The 18669-nt window shown below is 43.5% G+C and overlaps 1 protein-coding gene across 10 annotated transcripts in view; it reads left to right on the top strand.

Moving 5' to 3' along the window:
- The window catches only part of MYO5C (myosin VC), a 108930-nt gene that overhangs the window by 62936 nt on the left and 27325 nt on the right, over positions 1-18669 (top strand). For all 10 annotated transcript variants that reach the window (XM_077939413.1, XM_077939412.1, XM_028850929.2 and 7 more), the window contains 10 exons: positions 393-456; positions 3797-3977; positions 6167-6260; positions 6545-6608; positions 6691-6771; positions 7938-8118; positions 10422-10515; positions 11862-11925; positions 12984-13152; positions 17327-17414. In XM_077939413.1, coding sequence (XP_077795539.1) covers positions 393-456; positions 3797-3977; positions 6167-6260; positions 6545-6608; positions 6691-6771; positions 7938-8118; positions 10422-10515; positions 11862-11925; positions 12984-13152; positions 17327-17414 — 1080 coding nt within the window. The remainder of the gene's footprint in view (positions 1-392; positions 457-3796; positions 3978-6166; positions 6261-6544; positions 6609-6690; positions 6772-7937; positions 8119-10421; positions 10516-11861; positions 11926-12983; positions 13153-17326; positions 17415-18669) is intronic.

Here is an 18669-nt window from a genome sequence, read left to right as displayed (position 1 = left end):
ATTATCCAGCCCATAGTAGCAATAATGCCAAGACTGAGAAACCTTGTCACAAATGGATCATTTTCTTCCCAAATGGTTTCTATTTATTTTTAATGATATTCATTGTCTCAAAGCCAATATATCTATTTTAATAAATAACAGACCAATAAAAGTACTATAAATGAAACTATTTATTGATAATTCCAACCTGACAAATTTGTGAGAATTATTATTTTGAAACCCCCTCATCTGTATTTCTTGTTTATAAAAAATGACCTATGCTCTCATTGTAAGTCCTGTTAATAATAAACATCACATGATTGTCCTGATAGTCTCACTTTCTGAAACATAACATGAAACAATCAAGGCATTGATTTGGCAGACATATCTCAAAAAGCATTCTCTTTTTACAGAAAAAATGGACAACCTCACCAAGCAGCTCTTTGATGATGTACAAAAGGAAGAACGGCAAAGAATGTATGGAATCTAGTTTGCCTTAAAGCTACTTTCTTTCTTCTCTCTGTGCTGTTTTATATTTTCCATCTCAGTTTGCATATAGGAGATCACAGATACAAGAAAGTGGGGTGTGACTATCTGTGATATAGGAGATCACAGATACAAGAAAGTGGGATGTGACTATTTTTAGGAAGTGAGATTAGAGATTTATGAGAGCTAAGTTCCACAATGTGTGCTATCAGATGCTGAACACATTCTAGAGTAGTCCATAAAGCTTCTGCTGGGTGGGTACACTGGATCACCAGGAACTAATTACTTTCTTTCTCTTTTTCTCTCTCTCTCTCTCCTTCCTTCCTTCCTTCCTTCCTTCCTTCCTTCCTTCCTTCCTTCCTTCCTCCCTCCCTGCCTCCCTCCCTCCCTCCCTCCCTCCCTGCCTCCCTCCCTCCCTCCCTGCCTCCCTCCCTCCCTTTCTCTTTCTTTCCCTCCCTCCCTCCCTTCCTTCCTTTCCTTCCTTCCTTCCTCTCCTTCCTCTCCTCCTTTTCTTTTTCTCTTTCTTTCTTTTTTTTTACTTTATTGCTAAGACAGTGCAAAATTCAGAGACTACCACCACCTTCAACTTCCACCAAATCCAAGCATTAAGATTCTTGCCTAGGAAATAAACCTCCCTCCCTTCCTTCCCCACCTATTGTACTTGTTAGTTTGTCTTTTATCCCAAGAGATAAGGTAAATAACGCACCTCACAGAAATTAAGGCAGGTGCCTGACCTTGTACTGTACCAGCCCACCTTTCCTATCTCAATAGCAAACCCTTTGCTAACCTCCAAGGACTCCAATCTGGGCTTCCCTTCTCTTAAGTAGTCAAAGGTTTTTAGATCTCAAAGTTGGGGTGCATGGCAGGGTGCTGGAAAGAGATAGAACATTCTTGGCACATCCCTTTTGGGGTCTAGAAAGCTCAGGTCTGCCTGTGGTGGTAGGATACAAACCTTTCCCAAGCAGTGAGCAGGACAGCCTGGGTCTGGGTGAGGAAATAGGATTCTAAAGAGAGGAGGGAATATCCCAGAATGGCTCCAGGAGTTAACAGATATATGACGTGTTTCATGATCCTCCATCAGTTTTTAAATATGTCTAATTAACTCATTTACCTAGAAAAATGTAATTGTCGATGAGTGTTTCATGTGAGGAGAAGAGCTCGGCTCTTGGCATCTGTCCACGTGCAGGGACCACTTGGGAGTGATCATTTCAAGCTGGGGGTTTGGAGAGCCAGGCTGAGGCCGGGTCATTGTGGGCTGTTTGCAGTCCTAACTGGGTCAGGGCAAGGCAGGCCAGTGAAGGGAGTAAAACTCTTCACCGTCTCTAGGCCCGTGTTCTGCCTCCTCGTTAGCACTCGTCTGTAGCTTGGTTTAGCCCTTGGTCAGCCAAGTGGGGAATTCCTGGCCCCTGTCACAATTCTCAGGAGGCTCCAAGAGGCCTGCAGTCTGTGGGCACCCTCCTGACCAGCTCTGTCTGTGGGTCTAAGATTCTTTTCACATAAGACTTCTGGGCCAGGTGTAGTGGCTCATGCCTGTAATCCCAGCACTTTGGGAGGCCGAGGCGGACAGATCACCTGAGGTCAGGAGTTTGAGACCAGCCTGGCCAATGTGGTGAAACCCCGTCTCTACTAAAAATACAAAAATTAGCCGGGCGTGGTGGCAGATGCCTGTAATCCCAGCTACGCGGGAGGCTGAGGCAGGAGAATTGCTTGAACCCGGGAGGCGGAGGTTGCAGTGAGCTAAGATCGCGCCACTGTACTCCAACCTGGGTGACAGAATGAGACCTTGTCTCCAAAAAAAAAAAAAGGAAGACTTCTGGTTGCAGTTTTCTTTTTCAAAGGCATTTTACTGGCCTCTTGGGAGCACTGCAGTTTTTTTTAAAAACCTGGAAACAAAGTTTGTTAATATCTATAGAAAAAAGAGGCTATGTGCAGTGGCTCATGCCTGTAATCCCAGCACTTTGGGAGGCCAAGGCAGGCGCGGATCACCTGAGGTCAGGATTTTGAGACCAGCCTGGCCAACATGGCAAAACCCCGTCTCTACTAAAAATACAAACATTAGCTGGGTGTAGTGATGGGCACCTTATAATCCCAGCTACTCGGGAGGCTGAGGCAGGAGAACCACTCGAACCCGGGGGGCGGAGGTTGCAGTGAGCTGAGATTGCGCCACTTCACTCCAGCCTGGGTAAGAGAAAAATCCGTCTCAAAAGTAAATAAATAAATAAGTAAAATCTATAAAAAAGAAATCAAACAAATTTATTGGGAATGTGGCTCTCTTTCTCAGAGTTTTTCCTTTTGTGCTATAAAAGCGAGTTATAAAAGGAACTGAGATGACAGCTCAGCAAGTAGAATGATTTAATAAACTCATAGAGCTTCTGGCACCGCTTCAGGGCCCCTGTGGGCTATGCTGGTTATGTATCTCTTTTCAATTATTTTCTTAGTTAATCATCAAATTTTTAATTGAGCAACCTTCTAGAGCAGTTGGATTTACACACACTTTTGGGCACCTGGATTAGCTGCCGTTTATTCCAGAATTTTTGAAGGGCTAGACCCCTGGACATATCAGATAGCTCTATTGTTTAGGATCAAACAAACTCCCAGCAGGATCCTTGGAACGAGGAAGGAGCCAGGACTTGGCAGAGCACGCCAGGATATTCTCTGAGGGAAAATGGCCCTTCCAGGGGACTGCATGGAACCCCGGGGGATTGGGAATACAGTGTCCCAACAACCAGTGTGTATTTTAAGTTCAGGCTCCCTATCCAGTGTCCCCGGTGCGTGATCATTGTAAAGCTACACCTTTCAGATCAGGAGGTGTAAGAAGTTGCCTTTAACCTAAGAGAAGAGGAAACAGTTTGCTAAAAATAAGGCCATTATCTGCTGGAACTGTCACAGTAGGTCCTAATTAACTTGTTTCCTCTTGTTGTTTTCAAAACAATGTATTCTAATTCAAAGTAAAGACTGTAGAGACAATTCTAAATTATTTTCTTCTTTTTTTGGGGGGGGTGGGGGGAGTTGTGGGGAGGGTCTCACTCTGTCACCCAGGTTGAAGTGCAGTGGCACAATCTCAGCTCACTGCAGCCTGGACCTCCTGGGCTCAGGCAATTCACCCACCTCAGCCTCCTGGGTAGCTGGGACTACTGGCGTGCGCCACCACACCTGGCTAATTTTTGTATTTTTAGTGGAGACGGGGGGGGGGGGGTCTCTCTTGTTGCCCAGGCTGGTCTCGAACTCCTGGGCTCAAGGGATCCGCCTGCCTTGGCCTCCCAAAGTGCTGGGATTACACGTTTGAGCCACCACACTCAGCTCTAAATTATTTTCTTCTTTTGCTGCCTAGGCTTCTTGAAAAAAGTTTTGAACTGAAAACACAAGACTATGAGAAGCAGATTCAGTCTTTGAAAGAAGTAATTAAAGCTCTCAAGGATGAGAAGACGCAACTCCAACAGCTGGTAGAGGAGGAGCACATCACTTCTGATGGCTTGAAGGCAGAAGTGGCCCGCCTGAGCAAGCAGGCCAAGGTAGAGCTGCTCTCACGTTCAGCCCTGCCCTCTGGTTAAGTCATTTGATTGCAATTCCAAGTTCCCACAGATTAGACAGCTAAAAGCATCTGGGTAAAGGCCACAGGCAAATAGAGCCTGATTCCTTCAGTCCTTCCAACTGTGAACCTCCAGGCTGCCTTTGATTTAGCAATCATTGTATTCTATATTTTAAAAGTCAACTTTCTAACTTTTTTGAAATTACATTTATGTAAAGTTATTTAAATATGTTGATGTAGAGAATACTTCCAAATTAGACTGTAAATTGAGGTGAATCCTTATTATATAATCCATCACTATAAATCTATAAACATCTGCATTAAAGTTAAGTTACCTTATTATCAAAATATTTCATTTAAACCGTTACTAGAAAATTTACAAAAACAATTATCCAATGCAGAGTGTGGTGAATGTAGTTAATAAGAGCATATTGTACATTCAAAATTGCTATGAATAAATCTTAAATGTTCTCACCACAAAAAATGACAAATATTTGAGGTGATAACATGTTAATCAGCTGAATTATTCCACATTATATTCATAAATTATAACATCAATAAAGCTATAAATTGTCAATGGCAGAAATTTTTAAGTAAATTTTTATAAACCTGAGAGGGAAAAATCACATAGAATTTTTAAAACTGCATAATCATACATAAAAATATTGTTACCTGTATTTATCATTAAAAATATATAAATATTCCTGGGCAATTTAATAAAAAGCTCTTGAGAAAAATGAATGAATGGATGAAGTAATGATCCATGCTTGGACAATCAAGGCTTAAGTGAATTGTTTCCCTACCAGAAAACTTAAACCTGAGTGTACCTGTGTTCTTAAATGTAAGACATTTCATCATTAAGTTGGAAAGCTTTTAAGCTTCTACTAAATATGTGAAATACATATTATCAGAGCAGGATTATGCAAATATTCTTTGTAATTGTCACGAACTAGCCATGTGTGGTTTAGAAGAGCTTTTGGAATTGCATCCGGGTGGACACTGAATTCCATAGCTGAAGTATGTGTCTTCTCTGGGCCCCGTCCCCTATTGTTTAAAAGTAGGAGGTCAGACCACATGATCAGGAAGGGTCACTTTCATTCCTGTGACTGCTTCACTCTTAGCAGCCACATGAGCCTGATGTCAGTCTGTGGGAGTCCTGTCATCTGGCTGAAGTCTGAGGTCTGTATCTTAAATGTAGGAAATTGTGAGACTGCGCTTGCAGAGAGGTACCAGTAGGTGTCACTCACTTTCTCTTTGGTAGCTAAGACTGGGTAACTCTCCAGTGTGATCTCTTAAGATTACTCTGGGCTGGGCGTGGTGGCTCACGCCTGTAATCCCAGCACTTTGGGAGGCCAAGGCGGGCAGATCACGAGGTAAGGAGATGGAGACCATCCTGGCCAACACGGTGAAACCCCGTCTCTACTAGAAATACAAAAAAAAAAAAAAAATTAGCCAGGCAAGGCGGCACGTGCCTGTAGTCCCAGATACTCGGGAGGCTGAAGCAGGAGAATCGCTTGAACCTAGGAGGTGGAGGTTGCAGTGAGCTGAGATCACACCACTGGACTTCAGCCTGGGTGACAGAGCAAGACTCCGTCTCAAAAAAAAAAAAAAAATTACTCTGGGTTTTTGATTTTTGTTTTTTGGGGTTTTTTTGAGACAGAGTTTTGCTCTTGTCACCCAGGCTGGAGTGCAATGGCAGCATCTTGGCTCACTGCAACCCCACCTCCCAGGTTCAAGCAATTCTCGTGCCTCAGCCTCCCAAGTAGCTGGGATTACAGGCATCTGCCACCATGCCCGGCTAATTTTTGTATTTTTAGTAGAGACAGGTTTTTACCTTGTTGGTCAGGCTGGTCTCAAACTCCTGACCTCAGGTGATCCATCCACCTCAGCCTCCCAAAGTGCTGGGATTACAGGTGTGAGCCACTGCGCCCCGCCCAGGGAAGTTAATTCTACTGATACAACCCAGTAGGTCTGGCATGTTGAGTAGTTAAGCATGCCTCAAGGCCAAGCTGTGTGGGCAATGATGGTTTAACAAGATCTTAGCTAAGAAAGAAACTGCAGTGAGGATGTCTTGCGTAGACAGGCGACGCCGTAATTGTGTTCCCTTTGTCTCATATAAAGCATAATTGCTGTTTTTTTTCTTTACCTGATTCCGTCGTTGCTGTGATTCAGACAATCTCTGAGTTCGAAAAAGAGATACAGCTACTTCAGGCACAGAAGATAGATGTGGAGAAACATGTGCAGTCACAAAAACGGGAAATGAGAGGTAATAAAAATATGAGTCTCTTAGTCCATGGGTGTAGACTGAATTTATCATAGCTGTGTCACTGCTAAGGAAACGTGTCCTTTGGTATGAATTTGGTTGCTTAGTTGGTAGGCTGAATAGCTAGTTGGTTGAATACCTGGAAGATTGGTTAGTTGGTTGATTGGATAGCTGGTGAGTTATTTAGCTGGAGACTGTGAAGCTAGAAAACTGGGCCCTGGAAAGGGAATGGGAAAAGATAAATCATCCACAAATGTAATGTATACAACTCTGCCTTTTCCTTTCAGAAAAGATGTCGGAGATCACCAAACAACTTCTCGAAAGCTATGACATTGAAGATGTAAGAAGCAGGTAATCATTTTTGCATTATCAAACATTTTAAGACATGTAAAACGTGAGAGAGATGATAGATTTTATCTTCCTTATTTTGCAGGCTCTCTATGGAAGATTTGGAACATTTAAATGAGGATGGAGAACTTTGGTTTGCTTATGAAGGACTGAAGAAAGCAACACGGTTAGAAATTCTCCTCAGGGTTCCTCTTTATTTTTCAGAGATAATAAATAGACGATTGGAAAGTCCAAAGTGTACCTTAACATAGATTGATACACAAATTCCTTAGAGTAGAATGACCAAATAACCGCTAGAAATATTTCTCTGAGAAGTAAGTAATTAGCTTATTCATGAAGAGCAATCTCTTCATGGGATAAAATGCCTAGTAAAAAACCCCATAACCCATACAGTGGAAACCGATTATCAAATAAGTTAGTTAGTGTTGCCAGAGATATGTAGATACGTTTAAATTTAAGGCATGTGTTGCATGTATTTAAATTAATAAATTTTATTTTTTACAGCAGTTTTAGGTTCACATCAAAGTTGAGCAGAAATATAGAGAGTTCCCATATACCCATCACGACACGCACACAACCTCCTCCACGATCAGCTTCCCAAACCGCAGTGGTGTGTTTACTATGACTGATGAACCAACACTGACACGCCACTGTCACCCAAAGTCTATGGTTTACATTAGAGTTCACTCTTGGTGTACATTCTGTAGGTTTTGACAAATGTATAATGATTCGTATCCACAACTGTAGTATCATACGGAACATGTTTTGTTTTGTTTTTGAGGTGGAGTCTCACTCTGTTGCCCAGGCTGGAGTGCAGTGGCAAGATCTCGGCTCACCGCAACTTCCACCTCCGGGTTTCAAGCGATTTTCGTGCCTCAGCCTCCTGAGTAGCTAAAACTACAGGCATGCGCTACCACACCCGGCTAATTTTTGTATTTTTAGTAGAGACGGGGTTTCATCATGTTGTCTAGGCTGGTCTCAAACTCCTGACCTCAAGTGATCCACACACCTCGGCCTCCCAAAGTGTTGGGATTACAGGTGTGAGCCAGTGCGTCCGGCCAAAATTTTTTAACTATTAAGAGTGTAAAAATACAATAACCTCTAAAATTTTCTTCATTGTTAACTACATGTTAACCCCCACATAATGCTTCCTAACTAGCTAGAAGATTTTGTAATTAGGCATTCCTGATTCTGTAGCCGGTAACCGTGAGTGCATAAGTAAACTTGATGTACTTTGTGCACGGCTCTTGTGGGTCTTCATAACTGCCTCCCAGCCGTCCGTACAGCAGAATAAAGGCCATGCAGTTTATTTCCTGACCCTTCCTTTAATAGTGTTTTGGAGAGCCATTTCCAGTCTCAGAAGGAGTGCTACGAAAAGGAGATTGAAGCTTTGAATTTCAAAGTGGTGCATCTAAGTCAAGAAATCAACCACCTGCAGAAGTTATTCAGAGAAGAAAATGACATCAATGAAAGCATCCGTCTTGAAGTGACCAGGCTAACATCAGAGAATATGGTATGGTCTCAGCCAGGGGCCCCAGTCATGGCCATCATACTAGAGATGTTCTTTGTCAGTGGAGTCAAATTCAGTTTCTTGGCAGTAAAAGAGTGGATATAAATTACTTTTTCCAGACGTGAAATAACTCAGTCTGGTGATTAAACTATAAAATGACTGCAGACCAGAGAGCACTCTGATACAAGAGTGTGTGTGTTCACCACAGGATGGGTGCAGGTGCTGTGATTGTGTGTGTGTGCGTAAGTGTGTATGTTTTAAAGTCTGTATTTAAATCCAGCCCTAACCCCTTGGAAAGTGACCACAAAATTGAAGGGTAGCTCTTGAAACAGGAGTGTGTCAGAAGGCCAGTCCTGCTCATGCTTCAAATCTCATTTTTTTTTCGTTTTTTTTGTCTTTTGAGACAGAGTCTCACTCTGTCACCCAGGCTGGAGTGCAGTGGCGCAATTGCAGCTCACTGCAACCTCCACCTCCCGGGTTCAAGCAATTCTCCTACCTCAGCCTCCCAAGTAGCTGAGATTACAGGCGCCCACTACCACGCCCAGCTAATTTTGCATTTTTAGTAGAGACAGGGTTTCACTATGTGGGCAAGGCTAGTCTTGAACTCCTGACCTCGTGATCTGCCCGCCTCGGCCTCCCAAAGTGGCATAACCCACCGTGCCTGGCCTTCAAATCTCACCTTTTCAAGGGCTTCCTCTTCCATGACGTGCATTCCTAACCACTGCATTTGTCTCATTCTTTCTTCCAACTCATGCCTACTGGCCTGAAGAAATGCTTTAGGAATCTCCTCACTCAAAAAGCCATCTCTGTCTTAACCCCACACTCCTGTGGCCATCACCCATTTCTTTGGTGAGTTAGTCAGACTTACGAAGACCCTCTAGGCATACTCCCTTCGCACACCTCCCATTCACTGCCCACCACCCCATTCTGTCGTGTGCCCCCACCACTGGCTGACTCTGCCTGCACAGAGCTGAGCACTAAGGGTTCCTTTGCACCCTCATCTTACTGTGTCTCAGCAGCCCCTGGCGATGCTAATCTTGCCCTCTCCGCCTTGTTCTCTCGGCTTCCAGGATGCCCAGCTCTCCCAGCATTCTTGTCCTGCCTCACTGGCTGCTGCTCCCCTACTTCCTTACTACCCTCTCCTCTCCCTAAACTGGGAGTGTTAGGAAATCTCGGGGCTGTAGCAGCAGTTGAGGACCAGGGGTGGACACAGGGAACAGTAGTGGGGGACCTTTACACCTTTGTTTTTTCCTTGGATGAAATTTCAATGAGGAATTTGCAATGAGACACAATTGCACAGTCAAACAAGTACAGATGCTCCTCAGCTTACCATGGGGCTATGTCCCAATAAACCCATCACTTGTTGGAAGTATTGTATTGTAAGTTGAGAATGCATATAATACACCTAACCTACCAGGCATCGTAGCTTAGCCCAGCCTGCCTTAAACGTGCTCGAAATGCTTACATTCGCTTGCGCTTGGGCAAAATCATCTAACACAAAGCCTATTTTTATAATAAAGTGTTGAATATCTCATGTAATTTATCAAATACTATACTGTGAAAGTGAAACACAGAATGGTTGAATGGCTGCTTGAAGTACGGTTTCTACTAAATGCGTATCACTTTCACACCATCACAAACTCAAAAAATAGTAAGTTGAGCCATCGTAAATCAGTGGCTGTCTGTATTCTTCATTTAGACTTCGGAGGCCTGGATCTCAGCCACTCAGTTTTAAAATGAGCATGTTTATAAACTTGGGGAAGGAAAAAAAAAAAAAAACAACCCTGTTTAACCTAACTGCGGGTAGAGGCAATAGACGTGTAAGGAAATATACAGATAGGGACAAAGGATTGAGAAACTTACTGGGTGATTTCAGACCTCTACTAACAGAGCAGTGCGTGTCCTGGAATTCAAAAGTTGCAGTGGGACCCTTTGAGATGGCTTTTCCTGTTCCTAGATGAGGAGATGATGGCTCTGGGCTTGGACCAAAGAGGTCGGCTGCCATTTCTTCACCTAATTCCTTCCTCAACTCAACACAGGATTTCTATACATGTACGCATCCTTCTCTTGCTATCGTAGCTGTATGAGAACTGCTTCCTCTGAGCATACTGGTATTTCCTGAGACTATATAGGTTTTGAGGTTAAAAAAAAAAAAAAGAATGTTAATCCAGTCTAATGTCGTGGCTCTCTTACACAATTATATGTTCCACAGGCTGAATGCCAAGACAGTTTAGTTTGCTTCTAATATTTTAAAGTTCATAGATCAAAGTATTTTATATTCTAATATTTCTAATTCTTCTCTAAAGATGATCCCAGACTTTAAACAGCAAATTTCAGAATTGGAGAAGCAGAAGCAAGATCTTGAAATCCGCCTGAATGAACAAACCGAGAAAATGAAAGGTAACTGAAACCGTCATGAACCTGCTTGTAGAAAATGGTTTCCCATACCCAGGAAGTGACACTGAAATGTCCTCGTACTCGGGGGTTTTAAACTCTGGTTCTCCAGGGGGCTGGGCAGGTAACAAATGTGAGAAGGGGGCCAGTTGAAACATATGGGAAGGTATGTAGGACATTTGAAGGAGGTGCAGGCTGAGTGCAGTGGCTCACACCTGTAATCCCAGCACTTTGGGAAGCAGAGACGGGTGGATCATTTAAAGCCAGGAGTTCGAGTTTGAGACCAGTCTGCCAGTCTGGGCAGTATGATGAAACCTCATCTCTACAAACTTTTTTTTTTTCTTTTTGAGACTGAGTTTCACTCTTGTCGCCCAGGCTAGAGTGCAATGGTGCGATCTCTGCTCACTGGAGCCTCCACCTCCCAGGTTCAAGCGATTCTCCTGCCTCAGCTTCCTGAGTATATGGGATTACAGGCACCCACCACCATACCCAGCTAATTTTTTTTTTTTTTTTTTGTATTTTTAGCAGAGATGGGGTTTCGCTGTTGGCCGGGTTGGTCTTGAGCTCCTAGCCTCAGGTGATCCACCTACCTTGGCCTCCCAAAGTGCTGGGATTATAGCCAAGAGCTACCGAACCCAGCCCAAAAAATTTTAAAACATAAGTCAGGCATGGCAGTATGTTCCTGTAGTCCCAGCTGTGTGGGAGACTGAAGTGCAAGGACCACTTGAGCCCGGGAGGTGATGGCTGAAGCGAGCCATGATTGCGCCACTGCACTCCAGCCTGGGTGACACAGTGAGATCCTGTCTCTGAAAAAAATACAGTAAAATAAAGAGGCTTCTGCCTCCAAGCTCCAGTGATTGTTGCCCAGTGGGAATGTGAGCCCAGTATTGCTAGAGATTCCTATTTTTAAAGAAAACCCAGGAATCCAGATTTTTATGTGAAATATTACAATTTTTAAATGATGGTTTAAAAATGTTTAAACATTGTTCAGACCAAATAAAAGTTAATCTCTGCCTGGATACAGTTTAAGACAAGCTTGTTCAAGCCACAGCCCATGGGCCACATGTAGCGCAGGACAGCTTTCAAGAAGGCCCAACACAAATTCGTAAACTTTCTTAAAACGAGATTTTTTTGCAATTTTTTTTTCAGCTCATCAGCTATTGTTACTGTTAGTGTATTTTATATGTGGCCCAAGACAATTCTTATTCCAATATGGGCCAGAGAAGCCAAAAGATTGGACACCCCTGGTTTAGGACTTTTAAAAATTGAAAATAATACCCAACCCAAATCAGAATGCAGTGATATGCCCCCCCCCACTCCTCACAAAGTATTGACAGTTCTTCTTATTATAGGAAAACTAGAAGAATTGTCTAATCAGTTAAATCGCAGTCAAGAGGAGGAAGGAACACAAAGAAAGTAAGTGTAAATATGTGTGTACCTCAAGTTCATGCTCATGTAATGCTTTTCTGAAACTGTAGAATATACCAAGATGTGTTACTAATGCCAAAAAGCCAGATGCTAATTAATATATATGATATATTGCCATTCCAATGGGAAGGAAAAAATATGTGTATATACAGCACACTCAGCAGCAGCAGCAGCTGCAGCATCTCTGGGAGATTGTTAAGGAACAATACATTGGTTGCCTCCAGGCTTGGTGACTGATGCACAGAGGAGGGGAGGACCTGTACTTTTCACTGTATATGTACACTTTTGTACCCTTGAAATGCTATACCATGCATTTGAATAATCTGTTCAAACAACGGATAAGAGTCTGTGAGAGAGAACGGTTTCTATTAGCAGACTATTTAGGGTAAGAATTAAAAACCCATGTCGATGGAAAATCTTCATTGCTAATCCCCCCATTTCCATCCTGACCAACAAAGGGCCTCATGCCCTGGCAGAGCCTTGTGGGGAGAATGTTCTGTTTTTTTGCCAACTTGTTGAGACAGTTATTTTTCCAAAATAATAAATGGACACTTGACATCCCCAAGAGCATCTTTAGTCATGTGACTTTATCAGTAGGATGAGGACCCAAAGTAGTGGAAAAGGAGCAAGGCACCATTTTGGAACTCTTCTCATGGTCTCCCTTCCTCTCTTCTATCTGATCCCTGGCTTTGTGAGTGTCTGATCCCCAGGCTGGTCACAAAGGGGATGACTGCTGAGCTGTCACAGGGTATGGTGGGCGTGGATGTCCCATGGGAACAGTGAGTGGGGCTGGGGTTGGGTGGAGAATGGAACCTCTTATTGGGTGAAGGAGACTAGAGGAGTCCATGGACAATTTTCTGTCCCAGCCAGTCCTGGTCTCTTTTCCTTCCCCCAGAAGGACGCCCCTATTCAAATACTATTTGCTTTACACAGAAATTGGCCAAGGTGTTCTCCCATCTTTGGAAATATCACCACTTGCTATGACAGTGAGTGACTTCTCCATGACGGTCATACTGATACCAGCCATTCCTCCCTCCCTTTCTCAGGGCCATGGAAGCCCAGAATGAAATACATACCAAAGAGAAGGAGAAGCTGATTGATAAGATTCAAGAAATGCAGGAGGCCAGTGACCACTTGAAGAAACAATTTGAAACTGAAAGTGAAGTCAAGAGTAACTTCTGGCAGGAAGCATCTCGGCTCACTTTGGAAAACAGGGTGAGAAGTCTTCTAACTTGGTGATGGAGACTGTCTGTGTGCAAATGATGCTGAAAGGGGGGACGTGCCACCTAAAGCATATAATTAACATCTATAGACCAAAGGTCCTTCTATCAGAACTGTCTGTTTTCTTATCCCAAAAGACACGTGGTCTCTGAGGTTGGCTTTGGGAAGGCGTTGGGGACTTACAGGCCTCAGAGACTTATAGGCCAGCCTGGGGAGGGTGAAGGAGGAGAGACAGTGAGGTGCAGGCCGTGGTTCCCCAGCACTATCAGTGGACGGCACCATCCAGGATGGAGTCACCATGCTGTGGAACACACTGAGGCTAGCAAGGCCTACGTGTGAGCGCTTTACCCAGCAAAACTCACCCCATATGAGTGCCCATGCTTTCTTCTCAGCGGGTGGCCTTCCCACAATTTTAAGAGTCAAAATGTTCTTCTATGAGATGATCGTGATGTCGATGGAAGGCTTAGCAACTTTTTAAAAGTGTTTAAGGTCTTTTCTGAGTTTTAAACGCCCTTACCAAAATGAAATTGGGTAACCGTACGTCAAGTCCCAGCAATGATTTTGAAATTGTGATGCTGTATGGAACCCGGAAGACTGAGAAGTGCTGAAGTGACAGGTAGGCCACTTTCCTAGGAGCTGAGACCCTCTTGGGCCCCTTCAAGACCTGAGAGCTTCCAAGAGGGTGACCCAGGAGGGCTGACGAGTCCAGTGGGTCAGTGTGGACATGCCCACGTGCCCTTCTCCCCGCTGACAGGGCCCCTATTTCCAATCTCACAGGAAAAGCCTGATGGAGGAAAAACACATTTTGGGTGTCAGGGTTTAACTCTGAAGAATGGTTACATCCAAAAAGAGACATTCCAGGAGTTTAACATTTAATAGGAAGTAACAAATTCCAATCAGTGGCACCTACATGATGGCTGTCTTTTCTGAGGTGGATATGACTTTCTCGGAGACTGGAATCCTCATATTACACCAGAGAAGCAACCACCTGCTGTCCATGTGTGTGAGGCTGCCTTGCCTTGCCTTCTGTGGGCCCCTGGGATCTCAGTGGAGCCAGTGGTCAGGGAGAAGCTACATGGGTGGGTCATGCGTGTGCTGCGCATGTCATCCCACTTGATCCTTTACTCTGACTGTCCCAGTGCATTGTGATTTATGAGTTCGTTCCTGGTGCCCCAGAGCACAGCCCGGTCCTGGTGCCCTCTTCTGGAGCTCCTCTGAGTGTCTGGCTCTGCTCCCCACAGGTGCGCTGAGCTGGGGAGCCGACAGGCCTGACATGTTCATTTCCATAGCTCTTTCTGAACCCGGAGTAGCCTCACGGTTACATATAAGCAGAGGGACATACAACAAGAGTATCATCTCTATACATTAGCCGGCGGATTCTACCCACAGATGAGACCTGATCTGTATTAGTTTGCCAGGGCTGCCGTGACAAATGACCACAAACCAGGTGCCTTAAAACAACAGAAATGTGTTCTCTCCATTATGGAGGTCAGAAGTCTGAAGTCAAGGTGTCAGCAGGGCACACTCCTCTGAAGTCTCTAAGCAAAACCCGTCCTTGCCTCTCCCAGCTTCTAGAGGGCTCCAGGTCTTCCTTGGTTTGGGGCAGTGTGACTCCAGCCTCTGCCTCACTGCACCTGGCCTTCTCCCTGTCTGTCTCTGTGTTCTTTTCTGTCGGTTATAAGGACATCTGCATTGGATTTACAGCCCACCCTAAATTGTAGTAGCCATCTCTCATATTGACTCTCAGCTTACCACAGCTGCAAGGACCCTATTTCCATATAAAGTCACCACATTCTGGAGTTTGAGTTGGACATGAATTTCAGGGTGACACTGTTCAAGCCACTATGTGATGCTTTGAGTCAAAGAAAAATTTTTTTTGCCGGGCGCGGTGGCTCAAGCCTGTAATCCCAGCACTTTGGGAGGCCGAGACGGGCGGATCACGAGGTCAGGAGATCGAGACCATCCTGGCTAACACGGTGAAACCCCGTCTCTACTAAAAAATACAAAAAAACTAGCTGGGTGAGGTGGCAGGTGCCTGTAGTCCCAGCTACAGGGGAGGGTGAGGCAGGAGAATGGCGTAAACCTGGGAGGTGGAGCTTGCAGTGAGCTGAGATCCGGCCACTGCACTCCAGCCCGGGCGACAGAGCAAGACTTCGTCTCAAAAAAAAAAAAAAAAGAAAAATTTTTTTTTCCAGACTCTTTTGTCACTGAAAAGGAAATTCTTATTAAGAGATTAAAAAAAAAAAAAAAATTTAGTAATAATTTCACTATTTATCAAAGAAATTCAAAATTAAAACTAGGTATTATTTTTGCCTGTCAAATTAGCAGAGATCTGGGCCTGGCACAGTGGCTCATACCTGTAATCCCAGCACTTTAAGATGTCATGGCAGAAGTATGACTTGAGGCCAGGAGTTCAACCAGCCAGGGCAATGTAGCAAGACCCCATCTCTACAAGGAAAACTTTTTTTTTTAACTAGCCAAGTGTGGTGGTGCATGCCTATAGTTCTAGCTACTCAGGAGGCTGAGGCAAGAGGACTGCTTGAGCCCAGGAGGTTGAGGCTACAGTAAGCTATGATCACACTACTGCACTCCAGCCTGGGTGACAGAGCAAAACCCTATCTCTAAAAATACTACTACTACTAATAATAATAATTAATAGAGATGCTGCTGGAGAGAACATCTTGAAATGGGCACTGTCATACATGGTTGCTGGGAATATAGATTGGTATAAACTTTCTTAAGGGCTTATTTGAAGGTATGGCTCATGAACCTTTGGAAAGTACATTCCCTTTGACTCAGTAACACAACTTGTAAGGTTCTATCCTAAGTAAATACTTGAACATGTGGACCAAGATTTTTGTTCAGAGTGATCATCATAGTGTTAATAATCAGAGAGAAAAAAAAAAAGCAACCCAAAGGAATCAAATGCATATCTAACAATAGAGCAAAGGTTAAATTGTTGTATGATATAGTATGACTTGGCTGTTAAAATGATGGTTTGGGTATATTATCAATGACATGGGAAAATGTCTGCAGTATAACTAGAGAAAAATGTAGGATTTGAAATTTTGCATGTAATATGATCCCAATTTTATAAAATGTACGTTCACCATATTGGGAAAAAAGGAATGAAATCAATATGTTAAGAGTGGTTTTTTTCCTGAGTTATGGGTTGATGGGTGACCCATTTTATTAGATATGTTATAAGATGGGCTTGAATTGGAGGGAAGAAGCTCTACTGACACCTCCACTTCTAAAGTCCATAGAGTTCCTAACATGTCTAGCCAGGGACACAGAATGGTGGCAGGGAGAGAGGTGGCCGCACAGAGTAGAAACAGCACAATGTCCCTTGGCCCCAAGAGTCCTTAGAGGGCACACAGCTGCAGTGACCCTGCATGGTGGGTCTTTCTGGGTCAGAGAAGCCTGAGTTCTATATGTGTCAAAGGCTCAGATCTGAAAGAACTTAAACACTGTATGTCCTTTATAGGAAGTATTTCTAGGTATCCAAGGACTCTCCTGGTTCTGGAACCAAATTCAGCATGGGCAAGGCCACCTCCTTATCAGGAAGGAAAGGTAAAACCAGGCCCAAATCTCTGAACATTTCTCTGGCTCCAGCTTCTGACATCTAGAAAGCCCATTTTCTCACATTCATATTTTTAAATTCTCTATGATGGGCATTCCTATGTAATAAGAGCAAGATAAATGTAGTGCATGCATACAATAGGATATTATTCAGCCATAAGAATATGTGAAATGCTGATACTTGCTACGGCATGGATGAATTTTGAAAACCTTATGCTAAGCGAAAGAAGCCAGACATACAAAAAACCTATTCTATGAATTTATTTATATGAGATGCCCAGAATAGGCAAATCCATAGAGACAGAAAGTAGACGAGTGGTTGCTAGGTGCTGGAAGGGTATGAGGAACTAGAGAGTGACACTAAAGGTTAGTTTTCTTTTTGGAGTAACAAAATGTTCTGGAATTAAATGGTGATCGTAGCACAACTCTTGACTACCCTAAAAAAACCTTTGAGTTTACACTTTAAGTGGGTGAGTTGTACAGTATGTGAACAGTATTGTAGCTCAATAAAGCTGTTACCAAAAAAGAAAAAAAAATAGATTAAAGTGCTTCTAAGCTAAATCCTGGTTTCTTTTTATTGCTGTAGGATCTTGAAGAAGAATTAGACATGAAGGACAGAGTGATTAAAAAGCTACAAGATCAAGTCAAGACACTAAGCAAGACAGCTGGAAAAGGTAAGAAACAATACTTGTTTTCTTATTCTTTTGAGCTAAGGCTAACATGCACTCGTTTCTTTTCTCTCTGGTCCAAAGCTTATGAAACCCAAAGGAATGATTCTCAAGTGGTAAGGTTTGGGACCTAGTGCTGGGCTAACGAAAAGATCCTTTGGGACAAGAAGACAGCTCCCTCCCGCTCAGATGATACCAGATACGTTGATGTTCCTGCAAGAGACATCCTATAATTAATACATTAGCCTCTTCCTCTGTTAGCTCCCTTTTTTAAAAAATGAAATTGTGAACAAGTTTTCAATTAACTGCTTGAAATTCACCTTCTCTCCCTGTTACATATGTAGGATTAGTTAGTATCCAAATTTCTATTAGAAAAGTAGAGAGCTAAGAAGCAGACATCCTGAACATGGACTGCACTGCACACATAAAGCATCCTTGTGAGCCTCTGTGAAAGGGACGCTCAGCCCTTCATCCCTCCTTCTGTTTCCATCACTGAACTTTGCCTGTGTTCAGCTCCTGCTCACATTTCTCACTCTTTCATTCCTTATTACTTTTTCCTCTTCCTCCCAGCCTTATTGCCAAGGCTGTGTCTTGTTTGTTCCTTTTTCTATATTCACCTCTTTGAAGAGCGGCTTTATTCTTACTTACCCAACTCTCACCTCAAATTTGAAATGTCCACAAGCAAACTCAGGATCCTTTTCCTTCAGTAATAAATGACAAATGGCAGTCTGCCCCATGAGAGCAGGGCCCAGGTCTGTGCTTCCAGCCCCCGCTGCATCCCCACTGTTGGGATGAATGAACCACCATTCACCACCCTGGCTCACCTTTCAGACTTCTGACCTCCAGAGCTGTACGAGTAAACATTTGTGTTGTTTTAAGCCTCTGTGTTTGCAGTAACTTTTTACAGCAGCCATGGGAAACTAATACAGCCCTCTCAGTAAGGATCATGCACACTGGTACTTTGCACACCAAATGTTTCACGAGTCTTCTTTCACAGTAGCATCGGCATCTTGAAGACAAGGCAATATCTAGGATTTCTTTCCTGTTACCATGTGCTGGATACATATCAGGCACTCATAAGGCTCTTCAAAGGATAACTGGGCCTTTTCAGCAGCAGCTGTACTCACTCATGTACTCACAAAGAGGAATCACTACTTGGAGAAATTCTTCAGGATACAATACAGTACAGTTTTAATGTATCTGAAAGCCACAGACATTTACGTGCAAACCAGCCAGAATGGGGTAGGAGAGTAGTCACATT

The sequence above is a fragment of the Macaca mulatta genome, chromosome 7 (genome assembly GCF_049350105.2).
Source record: "Macaca mulatta isolate MMU2019108-1 chromosome 7, T2T-MMU8v2.0, whole genome shotgun sequence".
Lineage (NCBI taxonomy): Eukaryota > Metazoa > Chordata > Mammalia > Primates > Cercopithecidae > Macaca > Macaca mulatta.
This window is presented reverse-complemented; position numbering and strand designations above follow the sequence as displayed.